Source organism: Cherax quadricarinatus, chromosome 1, assembly GCF_038502225.1.
Source record: "Cherax quadricarinatus isolate ZL_2023a chromosome 1, ASM3850222v1, whole genome shotgun sequence".
NCBI lineage: Eukaryota > Metazoa > Arthropoda > Malacostraca > Decapoda > Parastacidae > Cherax > Cherax quadricarinatus.
The window spans coordinates 91747751-91773444 of record NC_091292.1 but is presented as its reverse complement, the minus strand read 5'-3'; the positions used below and the strand labels follow the sequence as shown (position 1 = coordinate 91773444).

The 25694-nt window shown below is 39.1% G+C and overlaps 1 protein-coding gene across 3 annotated transcripts in view; it reads right to left on the bottom strand.

Annotated features, from left to right (window-relative positions):
- Positions 1 to 25694, bottom strand: part of LOC128690063 (A-kinase anchor protein 12) — a gene marked incomplete at its 5' end in the record, with an annotated part of 80790 nt that overhangs the window by 11131 nt on the left and 43965 nt on the right. The window contains 2 exon segments of one of the 3 annotated variants that reach the window (XM_053778633.2): positions 1880 to 3564; positions 10704 to 10808. In XM_053778633.2, coding sequence (XP_053634608.2) covers positions 3497 to 3564; positions 10704 to 10808 — 173 coding nt within the window. 3 annotated transcript variants of the gene reach the window in all.

The following is a 25694-nucleotide window of genomic DNA, read 5'->3' as shown; positions in this document are numbered from 1 at the left end:
GTAAAACGAAAGCCTGTAATTGTTTTATATGATGGTAGGATTGCTGGTGTCTTTTATCTGTCTCATAAACATACAAGATTTCAGGTATGTCTTGTTACTTCTACTTACACTTAGGTCACACTACACATACATATACAAGCATATATATACACACCCCTCTGGGTTTTCTTCTATTTTCTTTCTAGTTCTTGTTTATTTCCTCTTATCTCCATGGGGAAGTGGAACAGAATTCTTCCTTCGTAAGCCATGTGCGTTGTAAGAGGTGTTGCGGCCCCCTACCAAACTAGCGGTTAAATGGTTAATCTGCCAGCCGGCAGTACCACTGGGTACGTCATCAAACCCATTGTGGGGACTGCTGAGCCGGCCTTAGAAGCAGTAGGTACCTGAACACCTCACGGTACACATCTACTGGCTTTGGAAGCAGTAAGTACCTGAACACCTCACGGTACACATCTACTGGCTTTAGAAGCAATAAGTACCTGAACACCTCATGGTACACATCTACTGGCTTTAGAAGCAGTAAGTACCTGAACACCTCACGGTACGCATCAAAGCAGTAGTTACCAGAACACCTAATGGTACATATCTACTGGCGGTAGAGAGTATTTTACTGGCTTCTACTGATTTTAGAAGAGCCGCTCACTGCAGCTCACTGAGTCTGATGGCCTCAGTTACTTGATGGCCGCACTCACTGAGCTTGCAGCATGGTGTTCTGCTAGTAATTTATCGGACCACCTTGCGGTGTGTCAATTGGTCTTGAAGGCGGTAGATAGTACTCACCAGACCATCTTACGGTGTACTTCTACCGGCCTTAGAGAGTATTTACAGGACTACTGGTGATGTCTGCAGACTCACCGCCTACGCTGGTCAACTGTGGGCTAAGTCAACTGATGCTGTTTTAGTGGGACATTACATGAAGAAAAGGTTGGAGTGTTACACTGAACTGGGCTAGGACCGTAGTGTGACACTTAAGCAAGTATGATGGAGTGGAACACAGATATGCTACAGGACCGTAGTGGAACACTGAGAAGAAAAGGGTGTCGTGTGACAATGAAGATGGCCTGGTTGTAGTGTACATTGAATAGTATCATGTGACTGGCCTCTCGAAAGACGCTACGCAGATAGTGAGTGTGTGTCGCAGAGATAAGGGTGTCAAGTGTGGCACAGTCGAGAAAGGGAGTGGATGACGCAGAGAAAAGGGTGTCGTGTGACACGGAGAGCTGGAGTGTCTGGTAACACAGAGAAAAGGGTGTCAAGGGACACGGTTGTGAAGGAGCGTCATCACACGGCGAAAAGGGTGTCGAGTGACACGGTGGAGAAGGAGTGTCACAACTCGAATAAGTGTCGTGTGGGACACAGAGCATCATTATAAATGTCGTGTGGGACACAGAGCGTCATTATAAGTGTCGTGTGAGACACGGAGTTGATCATAATTTATTATACAAATGTTATTTATAATTTATTATTTTAGCATAGATATATATTATTTTAAGATGCTAATAATTTATTATTGTAACATGTATATATATTTTAAATACCTCTAGACCAAAGATTGTTTTATATAATATTAAAGATTAATTGATTTTAATGTTGTATTTATGTATCCCGAACTCTTTATTACAAAATGAGTAAACCTACCATCTTAAAAATACTTTTTTTTTGTAATAAGAGGCGACTAAAATGCCGGGAGCAAGGGGCTAGTAACCCCTTCTCACATATAAATTACTAAATTTAAAAAGAGAAACTTTTATTTTTATTTTTGGGCCACCCCGCCTCGGTGGGATACGGCCAGTGTGTTGAAAGAAAGAATGCATTTTTAAAAAGTCAATATTATTCTTAAAATAAAACAAAATTACATAAATGCAATAAAAAGAGGAGCAGCTTTGTAAATAAAATTTAATATACTATTGCCAGCTGGCACCTTCTAGGTACTGTAACTGAATACAGCAGTTTTCATGTTTGAAGCTATATAGCACTCTCATTTATGAAGCTACATAATTATAGGTATACAATATCTAGGATATGACTGACATCTTATATTAATCTTAAAAATTGTGCCCTCATACAAAAATAAACTATTTTCTTGGATGAGGAATTTAATGTACATAAAATTTCAAGGGGGGTAAAGAAAACACTAACATACATCAAATAAAATTTCACAGGCTAGAAACTAACATACATCAAAACAAAAATTCTAAACTCATAAATGATCATTAATTGAAAAGAGAGAGCACAATATTAGAGAATAAGGATTAAATTGTGACAGTGTTATTATATGCCTATGTGAGGTGTTCGGAAGAGGGGTGGGATTAAATTTTGGGGAATCAAATTCAAAATGGGAATTGACACAGTTACTTTTTGCTGATGATACTTTGCTTATGGGAGATTCTAAAGAAAAATTGCAAAGGTTAGTGGATGAGTTTGGGAATGTGTGTAAAGGTAGAAAGTTGAAAGTGAACACAGAAAAGAGTAAGGTGATAAGGGTATAAAATGATTTAGATAAAGAAAAATTGGATATCAAATTGGGGAGGAGGAGTATGTAAGAAGTGAATGTTTTTAGATACTTGGGAGTTGACGTGTCGGCGGATGGATTTATGAAGGATGAGGTTAATCATAGAATTGATGAGGGAAAAAAGGTGAGTGGTGCGTTGAGGTATATGTGGAGTCAAAAAACGTTATCTATGGAGGCAAAGAAGGGAATGTATGAAAGTATAGTAGAACCAACACTCTTATATGGGTGTGAAGCTTGGGTGGTAAATTCAGCAGCGAGGAGACGGTTGGAGGCAGTGGAGATGTCCTGTTTAAGGGCAATGTGTGGTGTAAATATTATGCAGAAAATTCAGAGTGTGGAAATTAGGAAAAGGTGTGGAGTTAATAAAAGTATTAGTCAGAGGGCAGAAGAGGGGTTGTTGAGGTGGTTTGGTCATTTAGAGAGAATGGATCAAAGTAGAATGACATGGAAAGCATATAAATCTATAGGGGAAGGAAGGCGGGGTAGAGGTCGTCCTCGAAAGGGTTGGAGAGAGGGGGTAAAGGAGGTTTTGTGGGCAAGGGGCTTGGACTTCCAGCAAGCGTGCATGAGCGTGTTAGATAGGAGTGAATGGAGACGAATGGTACTTGGGACCTGACGATCTGTTGGAGTGTGAGCAGGGTAATATTTAGTTTAGGGATTCAGGGAAACCGGTTATTTTCATATAGTTGGACTTGAGTCCTGGAGATGGGAAGTACAATGCCTGCACTTTAAAGGAGGGGTTTGGGATATTGGCAGTTTGGAGGGATATGTTGTGTATCTTTATATGTGCATGCTTCTAAACTATTGTATTCTGAGCACCTCTGCAAAAACAGTGATAATGTGTGAGTGTGGTGAAAGTGTTGAATGATGATGAAAGTATTTTCTTTTTGGGGATTTTCTTTCTTTTTTGGGTCACCCTGCCTCGGTGGGAGACGGCCGACTTGTTGGAAAAAAAAAAAAAAAAGTGAGGGATTTTAGGTGCTTTTAATTCCAGTGCTTGCCATATATTTTTACAATACACTTCTTCATATTCCATTTCTGAAGCAATTTCTCTGAAAAGATGGTGATGCAATGTACTATACATAACAAGGCCTCATAACAGGTTTATTGTTAAAACTTCAGCAAATTTGTTTTCAGATTTTGAACCTCACTCAAATGACTCAATTAACCCATTCACTACTGTTATGTACTTACAGCACTTGGTATATCAATAAGCCTTTCATGTAAATCAATCTCTTAAGTACAGTTGGTGCCTTGAGATTTTATAAAATCAGGAATGAAGATTTAAGGATTCGAGGTGAAGATCCTATCCGAGACAGACAGAGAAAAGTTGCTGAGCTGGTATAGTCAATTGGAACAAATGCCAGGAAAGAATGATGAAGAAAAAAAGGAATGCTGAGGGTACATAAAAAAGATGGGGTAATAAGGTGAATGGAATATTAGAATAACACAGCACTAACAATGTAAAATCTTCCTGATCTCAATACATTGTATGTTCAATAATGATGTGCATGTATAGAGATCAATATTCACAGTTGCAAGACTGTCCAAAGTAAAAACATAATAGACCTTAACAAAACTGATTTAGTTTGAGAATTAAACAAGAAAATTGTGTAATAGTGAGAAATTACATATATCTTTATTAGTAGGCCTTCTAAATCAATGACATCCCTGCCACTAACATTACAATAAAACCCCTAAAAATGGAAAAGTAAGGCATTGATCTGTTTGATCGTTTTCATTGTGGCTAATGAAAGATACTTCATTTGCCTGTCAGAATTCTTCACCTTAAAAGATGTAACAGTTTGTAATAATATAAAATTTTGAAATATAATTCATCTTATTTTCAAATTTGACAAGAATGCTACGTTAATACAGTAGACCCACATGCAAGTCATATTTGTATAGCACCTTTTTTTGTGATAAGACGGTAGAGAATTTATGGCATAAATTTGTTTGGCACATCATACAACTTGTACAAGACACCACAGCTGATAAAACAAACAGATTTCTCACAACTATCTACTGCACAGTAGTCATATAACCATCTCCAAACACTTCTTTATCAACCAGCAAGAGAAAACTGTATAGGGAATTTGTGACAACATCAGCCGATAAAGCAAACAGATGTCTCACAGCCGTCTACTGCTCAGCAGTCACATAACTGTCTCTCACACATTTCTTTACCAACAAGAAAGAGAACAAGGAATTCAACCCTTTCACTGACAACATTCAAAATTAAAAGTGCTGACAGTGTTTCAATTTTAAAAAATAATAAAGTTAGCCTCTGAAATGATAAATCTTTTTCTGAAGGAAATGACGCCAAAATAAACACCGTAGGCATTCCAGCAGCAACGTTTCCTCTGTCCACTAATAACATCCCCAGGCCTCTCCAATGTAACACTTGCCCTCCATTTTGAATCCATCATTGCTAAAATTGCTTTACCATATTTCTAGGCTAACAAAATATTAGGTAGTAGGTTGGTAGACAGCAACCAACCAGGGAAGTACTACCATCCTGCCAAATGACTGTTAAACAGAAACCTGTAACTGTTTTACATGATGGTAGGATTGCTGGTGTCTTTTTTCTGTCTCATAAACATGCAAGATTTCAGGTACGTCTTGCTACTACTACTTGCACTTAGGTCACACTACACATACATGTACAAGCATATATATACACACACACCCCTCTGGGTTTTCTTCTATTTTCTTTCTAGTTCTTGTTCTTGTTTATTTCCTCTTACCTCCATGGGGAAGTGGAACAGAATTCTTTCTCCATAAGCCAAGCGTGTTGTAAAAGGCGACTAAAATGCCGGGAGCAAGGGGGCTAGTAACCCCTTCTCCTGTATATATTACTAAATGTAATGGGAGAAACTTTCGTTTTTCCTTTTGGGCCACCCTGCCTCGGTGGGATACGGCCAGTGTGTTGAAAGAAAGAAGAAACACGCTGGATAACAAGTATATCTTGCTACTTCTACTTACACTTAGGTCACACTACACAGGCACACACATGCATATATATACATACACACATCTAGGTTTTTCTTCTTTTTTTCTAAATAGCTCTTGTTCTTCTTTATTTCCTCTAGTGTCCATGGGGAAGTGGAAAAAAATCTTTCCTCCATAAGCCATGCGTGTCATATGAGGCGACTAAAGTGCCGGGAGCAATGGGCTAGTAACCCCTTCTCCTGTAAACATTTACTAAAAAAAGAGAAGAAAAACTTTATAAAACTGGGTTGCCTGAATGTGCATGGATGTAGTGCAGATGACAAGAAAGAGATGATTGCTGATGTTATGAATGAAAAGCAAAACAAAGCTGAAGAGGGTAGGGGAGTTTCAGTAGGGAGAAATAAATTAAGTCAGGAGTATCTGAGAGAGTTAGAGCTAAGGAAGGGGTAGCAATAATGTTGAAGGATCAGTTATGGAAGGAGAAGAGGGAATATAAATGTGTAAATTCAAGGATAATGCGGATTAAAATAAGGGTTAGATGCAAAAAGTGGATTATAATAAGTGTGTATGCACCTGGAGAAGAGAATAGTGTAGAGGAGTGAGAGAGATTTTGAGAGATGCTAAGTGAATGTATAGGAACCTCTGAACCAAGTGAGAGAGTAATTGTGGTAGGGGACCTAAATGCTGAAGTAGGAGAAACATTTAGAGAGGGTGTGGTAGGTAAGTTTGGGGTGCCAGGTGTAAATGATAATGGGAGCCCTTTGATTGAATTTTGTATAGAAAGGGGTTTAGTTATATGTAATACATATTTTAAGAAAAAGAGTATAAATAAGTATACAAGATATGATGTAGGGCATAATGACAGTAGTTTGTTGGACTATGTATTGGTAGATAAAAGACTGCAGAGTAGACTTCAGGATGTACATGTTTATAGAGGGGCCACAGATATATCAGATAACTTTTTAGTTGTAGCTACAGCGAAAGTAAAAGGTAGATGGGATACAAGGAAAATAGAAGCATCAAGTAAGAGAGAAGCGAAGGTTTATAAACTAAAAGAGGAGGCAGTTAGGGTAAGATATAAACCACTAATGGAGGATAGATGGGTTAGTGAGAGTACACGTATAGGCAATGGGGTCGAAGATGTATGAGGTAGGTTTAAAAATGTAGTGTTAGAGTGTTCAGCAGAAGTTTGTGGTTACAGGAAAGTGGGTGCGGGAGGGAAGAGGAGCGATTGGTGGGATGATGATGTAAAGAGAATAGTAAGGGAGAAAAAGTTAGAATATGAGAGGCTTCTACAAAGCAGAAGTGATGCAAGGAGGGAAGAGTATAAGGAGAGAAAAAGAGAGGTTAAGAGAGTGGTGAAGCAATGTAAAAAGTGAGCAAATGAGAGAGTGGGTGAGATGTTATCAACAAATTTTGTTGAAAATAAGAAAAAGTTTTGGAGTGAGATTAACAAGCTGAGGAAGCCTAGGGAACAAATGGATTTGTCAGTTAAGAATAGGAGAGGAGAGTTATTAAATGGAGAGTTAGAGGTACTGGGAAAATGGAGGGAATATTTTGAGGAATTGTTAAATGTTGATGAAGATAGGGAAGCCGTGATTTCGTGTATAGGGCAAGGAGGAATAACATCCTTTAGAGTGAGGAAGAGCTAGTTGTGCGTGTGGGGGAAATTCATGAGGCAGTGGGTAGAATGAAAAAGGGTAAGGCAGCTGGGATTAATGGGATAAAGATAGAAATGTTAAAAGCAGGTGGGAATATAGTTTTGGAGTGGTTGGTGCTATTATTTAATAAATGTATGGAAGAGGATAAGATACCTAGGGACTGGCAGAGAGCATGCATAGTTCCTATGTATAGAGGCAAAGGGGACAAAAGAGAGTGCAAAAATTATAGGGGATAAGTCTGTCAAGTTCTCCATGGGAAAGTGAAATAGAATTCTTCCTCCATAAGCCATGCGTGTCGTAAGAGGTGACTAAAATGTCGGGAGTAAGGGGCTAGTATCCCCTTCTCCTGTATACATTACTAGTTAAAAAGAGAAACTTTTTGTTTTTCTTTCTGGGCCACCCTGCTTTGATGGGATATGGCCAGTTTGTTGAAAGATGTGTAAAGAAGAAGTCTGTTGAGTATACCTGGTAAAGTGTATGGTAGAGTTACTATTGAAAGAATTAAGAGTAAGACAGAGAGTAGGATTGCAGATGAACAAGGAGGGTTTAGGAAAGGTAGGGGGGGTGTAGACCAAGTGTTTACAGTGAAACATATAGGTAAACAGTATTTAGATAAGGCTAAAGAGGTTTTTGTGGCATTTATGGATTTGGAAAAGGCGTATGACAGGGTGGATACGGGAGCAATGTGGCAGATGTTGCAGGTGTATGGTATAGGAGGTAGGTTACTGAAAGCAGTGAAGAGCTTTTACGAGGATAGTGAGGCTCAAGTTAGAGTATGTAGGAAAGAGGGAAATTATTTCCCAGTAAAAGTAGGCCTTAGACAAGGATGTGTGATATCACCGTGGTTGTTCAATATATTTATAGATGGGGTTGTAAGAGAAGTAAATGCGAGGGTCTTGGCAAGAGGTGTGGAGTTAAAAGATAAAGAATCAAACACAAAGTGGGAGTTGTCACAGTTGCTTTTTGCTGATGACACTGTGCTCTTGGGAGATTCTGAAGAGAAGTTGCAGAGGTTGGTGGATGAATTTGGTAGGGTATGTAAAAGAAGAAAATTAAAAGTGAATATAGGAAAGAGTAAGGTTATGAGGATAACAAAAAGATTAGGTGATGAAAGACTGGATATCAGATTGGAGGGAGAGAGTATGGAGGAGGTGAATGTATTCAGATATTTGGGAGTGGACATGTTAGCAGATGAGTCTATTAAAGATGAGGTGAATCATAAAATTGATGAGGGGAAAAGGGAATCTGTGGAGATAAAGAACTTTGTCCTTGGAAGCAAAGAGGGAAATGTATGAGAGTATAGTTTTACCAATGCTCTTATATGGGTGTGAAGCATGGGTGATGAATGTTGCAGTGAGGAGAAGGCTGGAGGCAGTGGAGATGTCATGTCTGAGGGCAATGTGCGGTGTGAATATAATGCAGAGAATTCGTAGTCTGGAAGTTAGTAGGAGGTGCGGGATTGCCAAAACTGTTGTCCAGAGGGCTGAGGAAGGGTTGTTGAGGTGGTTCAGACATGTAGAGAGAATGGAATGAAACAGAATGACTTCGAGTGGATAAATCTGTAGTGGAGGGAAGGTGGGGTAGGAATCAACCTAGGAAAGGTTGGAGGGAGGGGGTAAAGGAGGTTTTGTGTGCGAGGGGCTTGGACTTCCAGCAAGCATGCGTGAGCGTATTTGATAGGATTGAATGGAGACAAATGGTTTTTAATACTTGACGTGCTGTTGGAGTGTGAGCAAAGTAACATTTATGAAGGGATTCAGGTAAACCGGCAGGCCGGACTTGAGTCCTGGAGATGGGAAGTACAGTGTCTGCACTTTGAAGGAGGGGTGTTAATGTTGCAGTTTTATAAACTGTAGTGTAAAGCACCCCTTATGCAAGACAGTGATGGAGTGAACGATGATGAAAGTTTTTCTTTTTTGGGCTACCCTGCCTTGGTGGGAATTGACCGATGAGTTAATAATAATAAAAAACAAAATATTACCAAGAATAACTGGTCATTGCTCAGGCCATCCAAATAAATGAAGCAGACCTAGTAAAAACCTATAAAACAGACAGGGGTAGGAAGAGGGGGGGTGTCTGGGGCCCTACCCTTCCTCAGGAAAATCACTAAAAATTTTATATTCCAGCCGCTCTGGAGCCTATTTCAACCCACTTCAAGCCTGAAACCAAACAAAAATTATCTCTAGTTCACTAGTATTCCTTCCATTCTACAAATGTTACTCAGAAACAGCCATTAAAAGAAGAAACACCTTAGAAAATGCCTCAAAGTTGCTATTTTAAACCAAACACAAGATCAGAGGTTAGTTGTTCTTCATGCACTGTGTGGGGCAGGATTTTTTTAAACTGTATGCACCCACTACACAGACATTATCTTGTGTCTAGGACAAAATTTACTGCTCACAGCATACTGGATGGCACCAAGATCAAGATGTAGATCTACATGACCAACACTAGCATCAATAACGTAGATCTATGTGACCAACAGTGAAAGGGTTAAAAGATAAAATCCATCCTTATTACTATTGCAAATGAGAAAATTGCACAGTGAATATGCAATAGCAACAGCTGATGAAATGTGTGAGTAGCATCAGCTGAAGAAATGTCTCAAAGCCATATATAAAACAGATGACTCGCATCTATCTACTGCTCATAACCATCCCCAAACACTTCTACAAGTAAATGAAACGAAGAATTTAAGGTAGAGTAATATTCTTCCTTGCTACCTCCTTGCATATTTTACACTGAGAAGATTGTGTATTAAATTTATAATAGTCACTGGCAGCGTACCAGCTTTCTATTTTCTCTTGAAGGAGCACCATGTCTATTTTCTCTGGAGATAGATAGCATACTGTGTCAAACACCAGCATCAAACATTACCTTACCTGGGACCTTATGAAGCAAATTAATTTAGTAACTAACTTTTTATTAAAGATTTGAGTATATAACATATATATTTAGACCAACAAGCAACTTCATCTACAATATAAGGTGCCAAAAAACCTTATTATTTATGATAAAATAAGATATTCAAGGCAAAAAATTGAGGCACTTCAGGGTAAACCCCACAAACTTAACCCTATTTCTTTCTTATGTTCTTCAATTTGCATAACAGTTTTGTATAAGACGCTATTTCCAGGAATGCAACTACCATCTTGTACGAGGGTCTACTGTTTGTATTTAACATAAGCACATCAGATGCATTACAGTTTACCAATTTTAAAGGCAATGTGCATCTCTGCTAATCTTTATTTATTCAATATTAAGAGAAGTGAAAAAAAAAGAGATAAGAGCCCTAAATTACATTTTATAGAGTAAAACTTTTACATATCTGGTACACATTTTTCAACCCGTGTATATAATATGCAACACTCTTTATTATATACATAATCAACAATGAGGACTAAATAAAAATATAACCTTCTTTTTATAAAATATTCTTATACAATTCATAATACAACACACTACTCAGCAAATAGATTTTAATAGCATTGTCTAAGATAAGCCTCAAACAATAAGTGCAACTTACCAAAACACCTCGTCTGTGCAAGATTATAAGGGGGATGGACGAAGCCTCTTACCTTCCAGGTGGTCAAAGAGACTTTCAGTTCTAATATTACGTCTGAGTCTCCCCATAACGAGGTTTGGATTATGTGCATCCCCGCCTGGTTTAGCACTCTTAATTCCTGTTTATGAAAAGAAGAAACAAATGTCTCGTGTAAAACACCATTACTCACAATATTATATAAACAACCATAACTTATCAATTTGTATATAAGACTTGAGCACATACATGAATAACCTAATAGGTTGCATATGACTATCATACATACAAGAGACTATGAAAAACTTTCTCTTTGTTACCCAACATGTAAAGCTGAATCTAAGTACTGTAGGAACTTCAGGCAAATAGTAAATGGATCGAAATACAGTAAAAAGCCTATAAGGAGACATGAAAAGTTGTGCACCATTCACAAAGTTTACAAATTTTTAAAAAATGCTGCTCAAACTCACTGTACCAGTAATTATTTCACAGCTATTAATATTTTTCACCACTTTGGTTGTTCCCCATCAAAGAAAGACAACCCAAGGTTAGTGTATATTACAATCCAAATAACCCTCCAAACTGCAACATCCCTACTATCCTTAACCCTTTCAGTGTCAGTCCCATTGTATCATCACAGCTTTGAAGCCAGTGTTGGTCCTCTAATACAACGCCATGAACTCAGCTCACTCAGATAAGTGGTAAATTTGGGCCAAGATATGAGAGAATGGGTCTATGCAACAAGTGTGCACCATATAAAAAAAATCTTGCGGCATGCAGTGCATAATGAGAAAAAAACAGCAACTGTGTTTCTGGTTTAAAATGGCAACTTTGCAGTGTATTTTTGTATGGTTTTTATGGTTGTATTCTCAGTTTCCTGGTCTTGTTTGATACAATGAAAGATATGTTACAGAAATAGAGATGATTCTGATTAGTTTCAGGACTGAAAGTACAGTGGACCCCCGCTTAACGATCACCTCCAAATGCGACCAATTATGTAAGTGTATTTATGTAAGTGCGTTTGTACGTGTATGTTTGGGGGTCTGAAATGGACTAATCTACTTCACAATATTCCTTATGGGAAAAAATTCGGTCAGTACTGGCACCTGAACATACTACTGGAATGAAAAAAGTTCGTTAACCGGGGGTCCACTGTAGTTTGAAATTGAGCTCAAATTAGCGGAAATATTCGATTTTTGCCAATATTTCAATGTGCATCCAACTGGCCAGTCTAATACGCATTTAGGAATGCACTGACATTATTTATACAATTATAATAATGCAGTAGTCTGCATAACAGTAAATCTTCTATTTTTTGTGTGAATAAAAATTCAAAATGAAAAGCAAGTGTAATATAAGAGGAGCCTGGAAATGTGACCAAGCAACAGAGGAAATGTTTATTTAGTGACATGAATGTCTACATTATTTATTCTGGGCCCTATTTTCAAATTGGTAAGTGTTGAATTTTGTAAGAAATTGCCCAAATTACTGATTTCTGATCACTACACTGGAATTGAAATTGGTAAATGGGCAATTTCTTATACTCAATCAAAAGAATAGAAGGAATACTAGTGAAATAGTTACGAGTTTGGTGGACTGGAATAATAGAAGTGGCCAAAAATATGGCACAAAGTGGGCAACATTGTCAATGTATAACTTTGCGAGAGCATAATTCCGTAAGTTTTCCAACAAATTTCATACTTTTGATTTCATTACCTTCTATTTCATAATTTTTTTGTTTTTAAATTCTTTGACCCTAAGAGCAAGTTTGAGAGCAGGGGTCTCGGCACTGAAAGGGCTAAAAAAGTGCAGGCACTGTACTTCCCACATTCAGGACTTATGTCTAGCTTACTAGTTTCCCTGAATCCCTTCATAAATGTTACCTTGCTCACACTCCAACTGTAATAATATGGCTTATAATAATTTAAGGTAATAAAATGCATAGGTAGTAGGTTGGTAGACAGCAACCACCCAGGGAGGTACTACTGTCCTGCCAAGTGAGTGTAAAACAAAAGCCTGTAATTGTTTTACATGGAAGGATTGACGGTGTCTTTTGTCTGTCTCATAAATATACAAGATTACAGGTACGTCTTGCTACTTCTACTTACACTTAGGTCACACTACACATGCATGTACACATTTATTTCTACACACTCGTCTGAGCTTTCTTTGATTTTATCTTAATAGTTCTTGTTCTAATTACTTTTCCTTTTATATCCATGGGGAAGTGGAATAAGAATCTTTCATCCATAAGCCATGCATGTTGTAAAAGTCAACTAAAATGCCGGGAACGATGGGCTAGTAACCCCTTTTCCTGTAATAACTACTAAAAAGAACAAGAAGAAGAAAACTGTCAAAGTGGGATGTCTGAATGATCGTTAAAAGCCTCCTGTGTGGGTCCATTGTCGATTTAAGCGCAAATTCCTCAATCACGTGTGGAGTAGCAGCAAACGCAGCCAACCACCAGTCTCCTCTACCATCTACCTAATTCTTCACCAACGTCGCTACAGTGATAATATTGTTTATAGAGACATTTGCGAGTGTTGAGACATTTCTTTTTTGTGTTTCCAGTGATTTCTTAGTGACATTCAGTGACTCGATTAGACTCAGTGTTTATTATATACTGTTTGCAATATTTTTTTTCTCTTCTTAATTCAGTGTTAATTTTCGTGCATTATTTTATGTCTGTTGTGTTGTGTTCTTTTTTTTTATATACTTGAAGTAAGTACCTTAGTGTTTTTCCTTGTTGTGTGCAACATACAAGCAGTATAGAATTTGTGTTACACTTCACAATCACCTCGTGTTCACAGTATTGCAGTGAAGTAATTCAGTAAATTACTATCTTATATTCTGCATCACAACTCAGTGTTGTCTGTTATATTTTTTTCTCCCAGCATTTGTATATTCTTGTTGTTTTTGTTTTCATTCATTTGCCATTTTATTTTATTTTTCCGTGTGTTGAACATTCTTGTGTTAATTCTTTTCATTTAACCAGTGTCTAATTTGTCTTATCTCCACAGACAATAGTGCCATTATTGTGTTCAAGCAAGACAATTATTTTCCAAATTTTTCACACATTGAGTTTCATAGCAAGAAAATTCTAGTATTGTGTTTATACTGATGTGTTGTGTTCTGCCTCACTGTCAGTGTTCAAACCTTTTGTTCTGTGTTTTTGCATCTATTTTTTTTTTCATTGAACAAATTCACTCTTAGTGCAATTTTTAAGTTCTTCTTTTAAAGTAAATCATTCTTTGTTTGTTCAGTCAGTGTTGCTTAAGCTGCAATTAAGAGTTAAAGTGTTCACTCAGTTCATTCCTTGATGATATATTTTCTTTTCTTGTAAACTGTATTTTCTTGTGTGTGTAAATTTTTTTTTAGCATTGCATCATTGACTCATTTTGCAATAATTCTTGTGTAAACATTGTGTTGCCATTTAAAATTTTTCTTGCAGAAATTTTAAGTAGTGTTGTGCAGTACTTTTGATTAGTAATTGTTATTTGCAATATTGCTACAGTTTATTTCAGTGCAGTTTCATATGCTCTTTTCTGTGCATACTATTTTACTCTTTGTGTCCCATTTTATTTTATTTTTAGTGAATTGTTTCCCAGTTTGTTTTAATTTTGCACAAGCTTTATTGAGTCCATTTTAACATTTTTGATTGATTCATCATTTATTGTTGAATTTCCCTATTGCATTGAGAGTAAAGACAACTCACTGTGCCATTAACTCATTTTAACCCTTAAATGGTCCAAACGTATATATACGTTTTTTCAACATTTGAAAGTATGTAAAAAAATGTAGATCATTCTTTCTTGTTTTACATTTAAAAATGTGCAAAAAAAACTTTTATCTACATTTTTTTGTTGTTATTTTTGAAAATATGTAAAAAAAAACGTAGATCTACTTTTGGAGCACTACGGATTTGAACGTCGATTTGTTTGGACCGTTTAAGGGTTAAAGTAAAGTTGCGCATATTAGATTTGAGTAAAGTACAATTTCTCTTGATTTTCAAAGTGTTGCTTATTCAGTTGAGTATTTTCTTTTGTGAGTGTGAGTTTCCTTGCTTACAGTGTGACTTATCAATTTTTATTTACTTATGCAGAATAGTTAAGTAATTTCTTCCCATTTAAGTTTACTGTGTTGTGTGTTCCTCAGTTACATTTTCTTTTATTTCTCTAAATTCTTGTTTTACATTTTACATACAGGTCTCAAGTCTTCTCGAGCGATGCCTCAGCACATTCTGCTAGTACAACCATTAATGCATCAGTCCCAAATTCGAGTAATTCCTTATCAAACAATAGACACACTCAGACTTCTAGCCTGCACAATTTTAGTCGTGATCCTCATGATGCTATGCCATTGTTCAATGGTAACCCAGACAACCTAGAAGGATGGTTTACTGCTGTTCGTGCTAGAGCTAATGCCTCAGTAGATGGTCCTCCATCAGAGAGTTGCTTAATTAGTATTGGAAAGGAGAGTTTAGCTCGTTCTCCAGCTGCCTGGCATGTGTTCAACTTGATTCGTATGAAGGACTTTCAGGATCTAACCATGTGGCAAGATTATGAGCAGTTAATCCGTAACTATCTTGAACCAGTATGAGAAACCGATCCTTTTGTCGTTCTTAAGGAATTAGTGTGTACAGCTCCGAGGCCAGAGGAATCATTAGATGAGTTTGCTCATCGTCTAAATAACCTAATGTCCTCATTCGTTAAAGCAGGTCAAAGTTCCAAGTACCTTAAAGACAATGATAAACCAGATCTTGAGGGGTTTGCTAAATTAGCAGCATTCGGAGTTATTAAACAGCTAATGCCACCAACATCAATATATGTGTATAATTCTAGTCCTCTAAATGCCACAATGGGACCACTTGCAGCTCTTATCCATGTGCGTAATTTGTGTCCCGAGGGAACCTTCTCTTATCGAAAGTCTACGTCAACCACTTTGTCTACTCTTGTACCTCTTCTTGTTTGTGCTACAACCAAAACCCCCAATCTATATCACTCGCGACCATCGTCCAAAGCTAGTGTTAAGAGTTGTCATTCCCGTAGCACTCGTAGCATGTACAGTACCCATAGCCAAAGAACTTGCTATAATTGTGGTTACCGTGGCCACATCGCGGTAAATTGCCCTGATAGTCGCTCTAAGAGGCATCGTAATGCTGATAAGTACCAGTCCGAATTGCCTTATTGTACTTATCACAGAATACATGGTCATGACACATCCGAGTGTAATGCTCTATATAACCTCCAGTACTCTAGATCTTTCCGTGGCCGTTCCAACCGCAGAGCCAGGAGAGGAAATAGAGATCGGGGTTCTCAGAATGACCAGAACCAGCCTCATTCTTCCAATTCGGGGGAATCCGAGCGCCCCAGTCTACTCGTCCAGTCGTGACAGTAGGTGATAATGAGTACACCATCCCAGTTCACAATTCCTATGAAGCCTTAAGCAGTCTTGAGAATGACAATCCCGCTGCTGATGTTGCTTCACACGTCTCTGACGTAGAGGAATTTGGGGATGAAGTGGAACATGCCTTCTCCGATGACAACCCACCCTTCTGTTTGCACATAACTCCAAATGAAACGATAGGTCCTTTAGTACAAGCTTCTATTCATAATGCGCCCGTTCATGTGTTCATGGACTCTGGTGCTCAAGTTAACATCATCAGGTCTAGTTTGTTTAAAGAGAAGCAGTTACGACGTGTCCTCCTCGTTGAACCAACTACTGTAACCTCCCTTAGTGGAGTAGCTGGTTCCCTTCTGCGTGTCCGAGGTCAGACTTCACTCACCTTTTCTATCCAAGGTAGAGACTTTACTGCTTCTTTTCTTGTTGTCGACAAGATTACTTTCCCTGGTGACCTTCTACTGGGATTTGTTTCTATGAGAGACTTACGCATTGTGCTTGACCTGTACCGATGGCATGCCCAAATTGACGACTTGATCATTCCATTTTGGGGTTACCAGCTTGGATCAGAGATCTGCCATACTGCCGCAGAGTACGATGTACAGATTAAGTCCTTACAACCCAATGCATTTTCCAGTAGCATACCCAAGCGGTCAGGCACTAGTAACTCTGTCACTCCCATCTGTGTTCCACCTACACCTTCAGACATGCAAGATAGTGTATTGCCTCAAGTGTCCGAGGACACTCAGACTGCCTCGAGTGCTCAGCCTATCCCTGCAATGTCTGCTAGTCCAAGTAGTAGTTTCTCCACAGGGGACTCCTTGTCGGAAAACGATTACGTACTTGAAACTAGTAATGCCATCTCTTGTTGATGTTACATGCCGACTGCAGAAAGATGTCTCTGTTGCAGCTAGTGTTCTCACTAAAGTGTCTGTTGTTGTTCCTAGTGTTCCAGATGGTGATAACGTCCTAGTTGACAGTGATTCCTGCAAGGTCAAGGGTTCATTTGTTGAACCTTCCTTACATGTTGTAAGAGACAGTAAGATCCATTTATTCCTTGCTAACACTTCGGGTCACAGTGTTCATCTCAAAGCAAATATCAATCTCGTTGACTTAGTTCACTATCTTTACCCTGTTCAAGTACAGGATGACGTGCCACCTGACCAGTGGGTCGGTGCTATTTCAACAGGGGAGACCTCATCCACTCCACTGGATCAATCCATTCCACCAGTTGAGGAGAAAGACTTAACTCCCACTGACTTCCCAGACGAAGTCAAGCGTTTGTTGACTTTGTTGAACAAATGTCATAAAGTCATTGCCTTACCAGGTGAGAAGATGGGTAAAACGAACTTATTGTCCCATCGTATTCCACTTGAGCCTGGTACTAGACCTATCTATATACCTGCGTAAAGAACGCCTCATTCCCAAGTTGCTGTCGCAGAGGAATTGATCAATCAAATGCTCGATGATGGAGTTATTGCACCTAGTAATTCACCCTGGAATGCGCCCTTAATCCTAGTGCCTAAGAAGGATGGTACTTGGCGCCCGGTGATTGACTTTAGGAAGTTAAATGCAAAAACTATTCCAGATCACTTCCCACTTCCTGTACTTGGTGATCTTTTACGCAACATCGGAGATAACAAAGTCTTCTCGACCCTGGACTTGTTACAAGGGTTTTGGCAAGTCCCTCTTCACGAGGACAGCCAAGAGTTAACAGCATTCTCCACTCCCACAGGTCATTATCACTTCCTTCGAATGGCTTTTGGATTACGATCCTCTCCTATCACATTCTCTAGACTCATAACCAATATCTTTAGAGGTCTTATAGGTAAAGCACTTATGGTGTACTTAGATAACGTAATTGTCATGTCCGAAGACGTGGATACACATCTGAAAAGACTTGATATAGTACAGTGGACCCCCGCATAGCGACCTTAATCCGTGCAAGAGGGCTGATTGTTATGCGAAATGTTCGGTATGCGAATGAATTTTCCCCATAAGAAATAATGGAAATCAAATTAATCCGTGCAAGACACCCAAAAGTATGAAAAAAAATTTTTACCACATGATATATACATTTTCCTACACACAAAGAGAAGGATACATGCACAATAGTAGAGTAGTACATGCACAATATATATTGTGCATGTACTACTCTACTAAATGAAGAATAAATGACACTTACCTTTATTGAAGATGCAGCAATGACTGATGAGACACTGTGTCCTGGGAGTGCCTTTTCCTCCTGAGTACTGTAGGTCCTGTTTGGCATTTTCTTCCAGAACAGGCCTTATCACACTGTGTATGCCACTACGATTCTTAAATCTCTCAAACCAACCTTTGCTGGCTTTAAATTCACCAATATGAGCACTAGTTCCAGGCATTTTTCCCTGTTCACCTGGGTGTTAGTCGACTGGTGTGGGTTGCATCCTGGGAGACACGATTAAGGACCCCAATGGAAATAAGTTAGACAGTCTTCGATGACACTGACTTTTTTGGGTTATCCTGGGTGGCAAATCCTCTGGGGTTAATTGTTTCTTGGTATTCTCAATAAGCCACACCAACAACGGTGCTACAGCAGCAGCAGCAGCTGACGGTGGTACAGCAGCAACAGAAGATGCTACAGCAGCAACAGACGATGCTACAGCAGCAGCAGACGATGCTACAGCAGCAGCAGACGATGCTACAGCAGCAGCAGACGATGCTACAGCAGCAGCAGCAGCAGCAGCTGACGGTGGTACAACAGCAGCAGCAGCTGACAGTGCAGCAGCAGCAGCTGACGGTGGTACAGCAGCAGCTGTACCACCAATAGTAGCGATGGTTGATTGGGGTTTATTATACAACCTGGCCAGCTCGGAGACACGCACTCCACTTTCATACTTATCAATGATCTTTTTCTTCATCTCTATAGTAATTCTCACCCTTATTGCTGTAGGGTTGGCACTAGAAGCTTTCTTGGGGCCCATGGTCACTTATTTTCCAGAAAAAATCACCAAAAACACTGTAATAATACGAAATGTTCCGATTGTATGCTTGGATGTTACCGCGGAGGCTGGCTGGTAAACAATGCCACCGGCGGAACTTGTGAGCGTGGCTCAGGCCGCACATTGGATGCGTCTCAGACGAAGGGCGGTGAGCGGGTTTTTGGGCGGTATGCGAGGCAAAATTTTTGCGAAAAAAGCGAGCGGTATGCGGATTGTACGGTATGCGATGCGTGCGGTATGCGGGGGTCCACTGTACTTGGTAAGCTTGAAGAAGCCAATTTAAAGATCAAACTGTCTAAATGTCAATTTTTCAGATCAGAAATTAAGCTTCTTGGTCACGTAGTCACTCCTAGAGGGGTTACGACTGATCAAGGTAAAGTAACGGCAGTATTAAATTTTCCATTCCCCAAAACTGCTGATGCTGTAAGATCCTTTGTGGGTCTAGCAGGTTTCTACAGATCTTTCATTGCTAATTTTTCTTCAATAGCAGCTCCTCTAACTGAATTGCTTAAGAAAGATGCTCCTTTTGTTTGGACCTTCCGTCAAGAAAGAACATTCCAGACACTAAAAGAAAAGCTAACGTCCGCTCCCATTTTGAAATTCCCAGATTTTTCTAAGCCCTTCTATCTGACAACTGATGCTAGTTCAACGGGCATAGGTGCCGTACTAGCTCAGAAAACTGATGGCAAGTACAACGCAGTTGCATTTGCTAGTAGAGTCCTTACAAAGGCTGAATGTAATTATACAGTAACGGAGCAAGAAGCTTTAGCAATAGTATGGTCTTCAAAGCACTTCTGAGACATTATTTACCAGTACCCTGTTCATGTCTTGACAGACCATGCACCTCTGATACCTTTATTCCAGAACAAACAACCTACTGGAAGGCTAGCCAGATGGACCTTGACTATCCAAGAGTTCAATCCCACTTTTGAACATTTACCTGGCAAGTCAAATGTAGTCGCAGATGCTTTATCGCGACACGTTACTGTAGATCCTCCATTTACTGCCGAGGATGTAAAGAAGGCCCAAAGAACAGATCCCATGTGGTCTGGTGTGATTCGATTCCTGCTCCAGGAAGATCTTATTCTGACTGTGAAGCCACCAGCACCCATTAGTGACTTTGTAATGAGCCAAGAATTACTGTATCGAACAGCCGAGTTGGGTACTCCAAGCAGAAGAGTATACCAGTTTGTAATTCCACAGTCACTAGTGAATGTAGCTCTACAGCTAGTTCATGATGCACCAGGTGTTGCACACCCTGGTATGGATCGTTTGGTGAAACAAGCCAGAATGAAGTACTTTTGGCCACGTATGGCAACTGACATTTCAGAGTATGTTAAGAAATGTAGTGTTTGTATGCAGCATAAAGGAAATGTTAATGGTCCTAATCCAATCCAGGTGTACCCAACCACTAGCGAACCGTGGGAAAGAGTTGCCCTTGATTTGTTAACCAATTTTAAATGTTCCCTCCAAGGCAACAAACATCTGTGTGTTATGGTAGACTATTTCACCAGATATTGTGAGTTAGTTCCTATTGCAGATAAGACTGCTGAGACAGTAGCTAAAGCATTTAAAGAATGCATTATCTGCAGGCATACCACCCCTAAGGCCTTAGTAACAGATAATGGAGGTGAATTCTGTAATGAGATTCTTGAAAATTTGTGTACCTTGTACAAGATCTCTAAATCCACCATTGTTCCTCATCATCCTACCAGCAATGGGTTAGCTGAACAAACCAATAAGAAAGTACTTGATGTCCTGAGAGCCACTATCAACCCCAACAGTGAAACTTGGGATGAAGTTATACCAGATGTTCGATGTGCCATAAATTCTGCTTACAATGCTTCCATAGGTGATACTCCACATTATGCATTGTATGGTGTAGACAAGCGTTTACCCTATGAGTTGTTATATTCCACTCCGAAACACAATTACAACCCTGATTTCGTAGCAACTCGTACCAGCATAGCTCAGTGTGTTTTTAGAAGAATCCATGAAACACTTCATAAATCAACAGCAGAATTTACTAGAGTAACTAATAGCCGTGCTAAGCCGTCAAAAGTTAAAGTAGGTTCAAGAGTAATGCTGACCAATTTCAACAAAACATCCGCAATGCCTAAGCTCGATCAAAAGTTTGTTGGCCCATATCGAGTTGTTGAGCATATCACTGGCAATAAGTATAAGGTTAGAGAAATTAGTACTGTTAAGTACAAAGAATCGCATTTAGATCATATGAAGTTAGTATGCGATGTTGATGATATTGCTACCCAGACTAATGTGACAGATGATGAAAATCCTCTTGACTCTGTACCCTCTACCTCAAATACTCAGTAAGATAATCAACCTGAATGTCGTTACTCCTTGCGTACTCGACAAGTAATGAGAAACCCACAAGTATCTTTTGTAGATACTCATTCAGATTGTCCTCAGTCAAGGTATGTGTTAGCCATTGCAGAGGAATTCGATCCTCCCAGAGATGATAACCATTCTGCATATGTAAACCTCACCCTCGCAGAATTGAGTTTAAATGTACATAGTCTGTATAATTAGATGTCCGAGATGAATGAAATTGTCAACTGTGTGTTTTGTTATTAACTGATCAGTTTTTCAGAATTTTTTTTTTTCTTGTTCTCGTTCCCTCTGTATTCTGAGAATTTGACAGTAATGATCTGTGTGCACCAGATTTGCTTTGCTGTTAATTTCACCTTGCATATATATTTATTTCCTAAGAATCCATAGAGTGCATGAATACAGATCGATCGATCAATTCCATCCTATACAGTGGACCCCCGCATAACGATTACCTCTGAATGCGACCAATTATGTAAGTGTATTTATGTAAGTGCATTTGTACGTGTATGTTTGGGGGTCTGAAATGGACTAATCTACTTCACAATATTTCTTATGGGAACAAATTTGGTCAGTACTGGCACCTGAACATACTTCTGGAGTGAAAAAATATCGTTAACCGGGGGTCCACTGTATTATACCATGATTTGTTCTTATAATTTGTAATGCATTACGTTAAAACTCATTACGTTAACACCCATTACGTTAAAACTCATTATGTTAACATCCATTATGATACCATCCATTAGTTCTAAGTTATATATGAATTTGTTATTGTATAGAATCAGCCCAGAACCACCTGCCTGTTCAGCCTATAGCATAGTAGTGTATGTCAAGAGGGCATACGTAACATGACCGAGCTGTCAGCATAGTTGCTGATCCTCCTTTACATGTGTTGTATAGCTTAACTGAGTACCATAGTACCATCCATATGTTTATATAGAAGATCCTTAGGTCTAGTAACTGTATGACGTCACGGGATGCGCATGAGTTAGTGGGACGCTCTGCCTCGCTCTCACTCCACGCTTAGACATACAGCAGGCAGTAACATGGCAGGCTGGGCCCCTTCCTTACCACAATCTGACAATATATAGCGTTACCATCCAACAAGTGTGTTTACCTTTAACCATCATATCTCTTTCCGAACCCCCACGACATACTTACACTTAGGTCACACTACACATACATGTACACGTTTATTTCTACACACTCGTCTGAGCTTTCTTTGATTTTATCTTAATAGTTCTTGTTTTAATTACTTTTCCTTTTATATCCATGGGGAAGTGGAATAAGAATCTTTCCTCCGCAAGCCATGCATGTTGTAAAAGTCAACTAAAATGCCGGGAACAATGGGCTAGTAACCCCTTTTCCTGTAATAACTACTAAAAAGAACAACAAGAAGAAAACTGTCAAAGTGGGATGTCTGAATGTGCATGGATGTTATGCGAATGATAAGAAAGAGAGGATTGTGGATGTTATGAATGAGAAGAAACTGGATGTCCTGGCTTTAAGTAAAACAAAGCTGAAGGGGGAGGGAGAGTTTCTGTGGAGAGGAATAAATGGGATTAGGTCAGGGGTTTCAAATAGAGTTAGAGCTAAAGAAGGAGTAGCAATAATGTTGAAGGATAAGCTATGGCATGAAAAGAGGAACTATAAATGTATTAATTCAAGGATTATGTGGAATAAAATAAAGGTTGGATGTGAAAAGTGGGTTATAGTAAGCATATATGCACCTGCAGAAGAGAGAAGTGTAGAGAGAGAGAGAGAGAGAGAGAGATTTTGGGAAATGTTGAGTGAATGCATGGGGAGCTTTGAACCAAGTGTGAGAGTACTTGTGGTTGGGGATTTTAATGCTAAAGTGGGTAAAAATGTTGTGGAGGGAGTGGTAGGTAAATTTGGGGTGCCAGGGGTAAATGAAAATGGGGAGCCTTTAATTAGTATGTGTAGAAAAAGGTTTGGTAATAAGTAATACATATTTTATGAAAAACCTAGGTAGTAGGTAGTAGACAGCAACCGCCCAGGGAGGTACTACCGTCCTGCCAAGTGAGTGTAAAACGAAAGCCTGTAATTGTTTTACATGATGGTAGGATTGCTGGTGTCCATTTTTCTGTCTCATGAACATGCAAGGTTTCAGGTACGTCTTGCGACTTCTACTTACACTTAGGTCACATTACACGTACATGTACAAGCATATATATACATACATATCCCTCTAGGTTTTCTTCTATTTTCTTTCTAGTTCTTGTTTTAGTTTATTTCCTCCTATATCCATGGGGAAGTGGAACAGAATTCTTCCTCCGTAAGCCATGCGTGTCTCTAGAGGCAACGAAAATGCCAGGAGCAAGGGGCTAGTAACCCCTTCTCCTGTATATATTACTAAATGTAAAAGGAGAAACTTTCGTTTTTCCTTTTGGGCCACCCAGCCTCGGTGGGATATGGCCGGTGTGTTGAAAGAAAGAAGATTTTATGAAAAAAGAGGATAGATAAATATACAAGGTATGATATAGCACATAATGAAAGTAGTTTGTTAAATTATGTATTGGTGGATAAAAAGTTGATGGGCAGGCTCCAGGATGTACACGTTTATTGAGGGGCAACTGATATATCGGATCATTATTTAATTGTAGCTACAGTTAGAGTAAGAGGTAGATGGGATAAGAGGAAAATTGCAACAACAAGTACGAGGGAGGTGAAAGTGTATAAACTAAGGGAGGAGGAAGTTCGGGTGAGATATAAGCAACTATTGGCAGAGAAGTGGGCTGGTGCAAGTATGAGTAGTGGGGGGGGGGGGGGTGGAGGGTTGAAGAGGATTGGAATAGTTTTAAAAATGCAGTATTAGAATGTGGGGCAGAAGTTTGTGGTTATAGGAGGGTGGGTGCAGAAGGAAAGAAGAGTGATTGGCGGAATGATGAAGTAAAGGGTGTGATAAAAGAGAAAAAGGTAGCTTATGAGAGGTTTTTACAAAGCAGAAGTGTTATAAGAAGAGTAGAGTATATGGAGAGTAAAAGAAAGGTGAAGAGAGTTGTAAGAGAGTGCCAAAGGAGAGCAGATGATAGAGTGGGAAAGGCACTGTCAAGAAATTTTAGTGAAAATAAGAAAAAATTTTGGAGTTAAACAAGTTAAGAAAGCCTAGGGAATGAACGGATTTGTCAGTTAAAAACAGAGTAGGGGAGTTAGTAGATGGGGAGATGGAGGTATTGGGTAGATGGCAAGAATATTTTGAGGAACTTTTAAATGTTGGCAAAAAAAGGGAGGCAGTAATTTCGTGAACTGGCCAGGGAGGTATACCATCTTTTAGGAGTGAAGAAGAGCAGGATGTGAGTGTGGGGGAGGTGCGTGAGGCATTACGTAGAATGAAAGGGGGTAAAGCAGTTGGAACTGATGGGATCATGATAGAAATGTTAAAAGCAGGGGGTAATATAGTGTTGGAGTGGTTGGTATGTTTGTTTAATAAATGTATGAAAGAGGGGAAGGTTCCTAGGGATTGGTGGAGAGCATGTATAGTCCCTTTATGTAAAGGGAAGGGGGATAAAAGAGATTGTAAAACTTATAGAGGAATAAGTTTACCGAGTTTTCCATGGGAAAGTGGAAGAGAATTCTTCCTCCATAAGCCATGCATGTTGTAAGAGGTGACTAAAATGCTGGGAGCAAGGGGCTAGTAACCCCTTCTCCTGTATAAATTACTAAATTTTAAAAGAAAAACTTTCATTTTTCCTTTTGGGCCACCCTGCCTTGGTGGGATACGGCCGGTTTGTCGGAAAAAAAAAAATTACTTAGTATACCAGAAGTGTATGGTAGGGTTATTATTGAAAGAATTAGAGGTAAGGCAGAATGTAGGATTGGGGATAAGCAAGGAAGTTTTATAGTGGGTAGGGGATGTGTAGATCAAGTGTTTACATTAAAGCATATATGTGAACAGTATTTAGATAAAGGTAGGGAAGTTTTTATTGCATTTATGGATTTAGAAAAGGCAAATGATAGAGTGGATAGGGAAGCAATGTGGCAAATGTTGCAAGTATAATGAATAGGTGGTAAGTTACTAAATGCTGTAAAGAGTTTTTATGAGGATAGTGAGGCTCAGGTTAAGGCATGTAGAAGAGAAGGAGACTACTTCAGGGTAAAGGTAGGTCTTAGACAGGGATGTGTAATGTCACCATGGTTGTTTAATATATTTGTAGATGGGGGTTGTAAAACAAGTAAATGCTAGGGTGTTCGGGAGAGGGGTGGGATTAAATTATGGGGAATCAAATACAAAATGGAAATTGACAGTAACTTTTTGCTGATGATACTGTGCG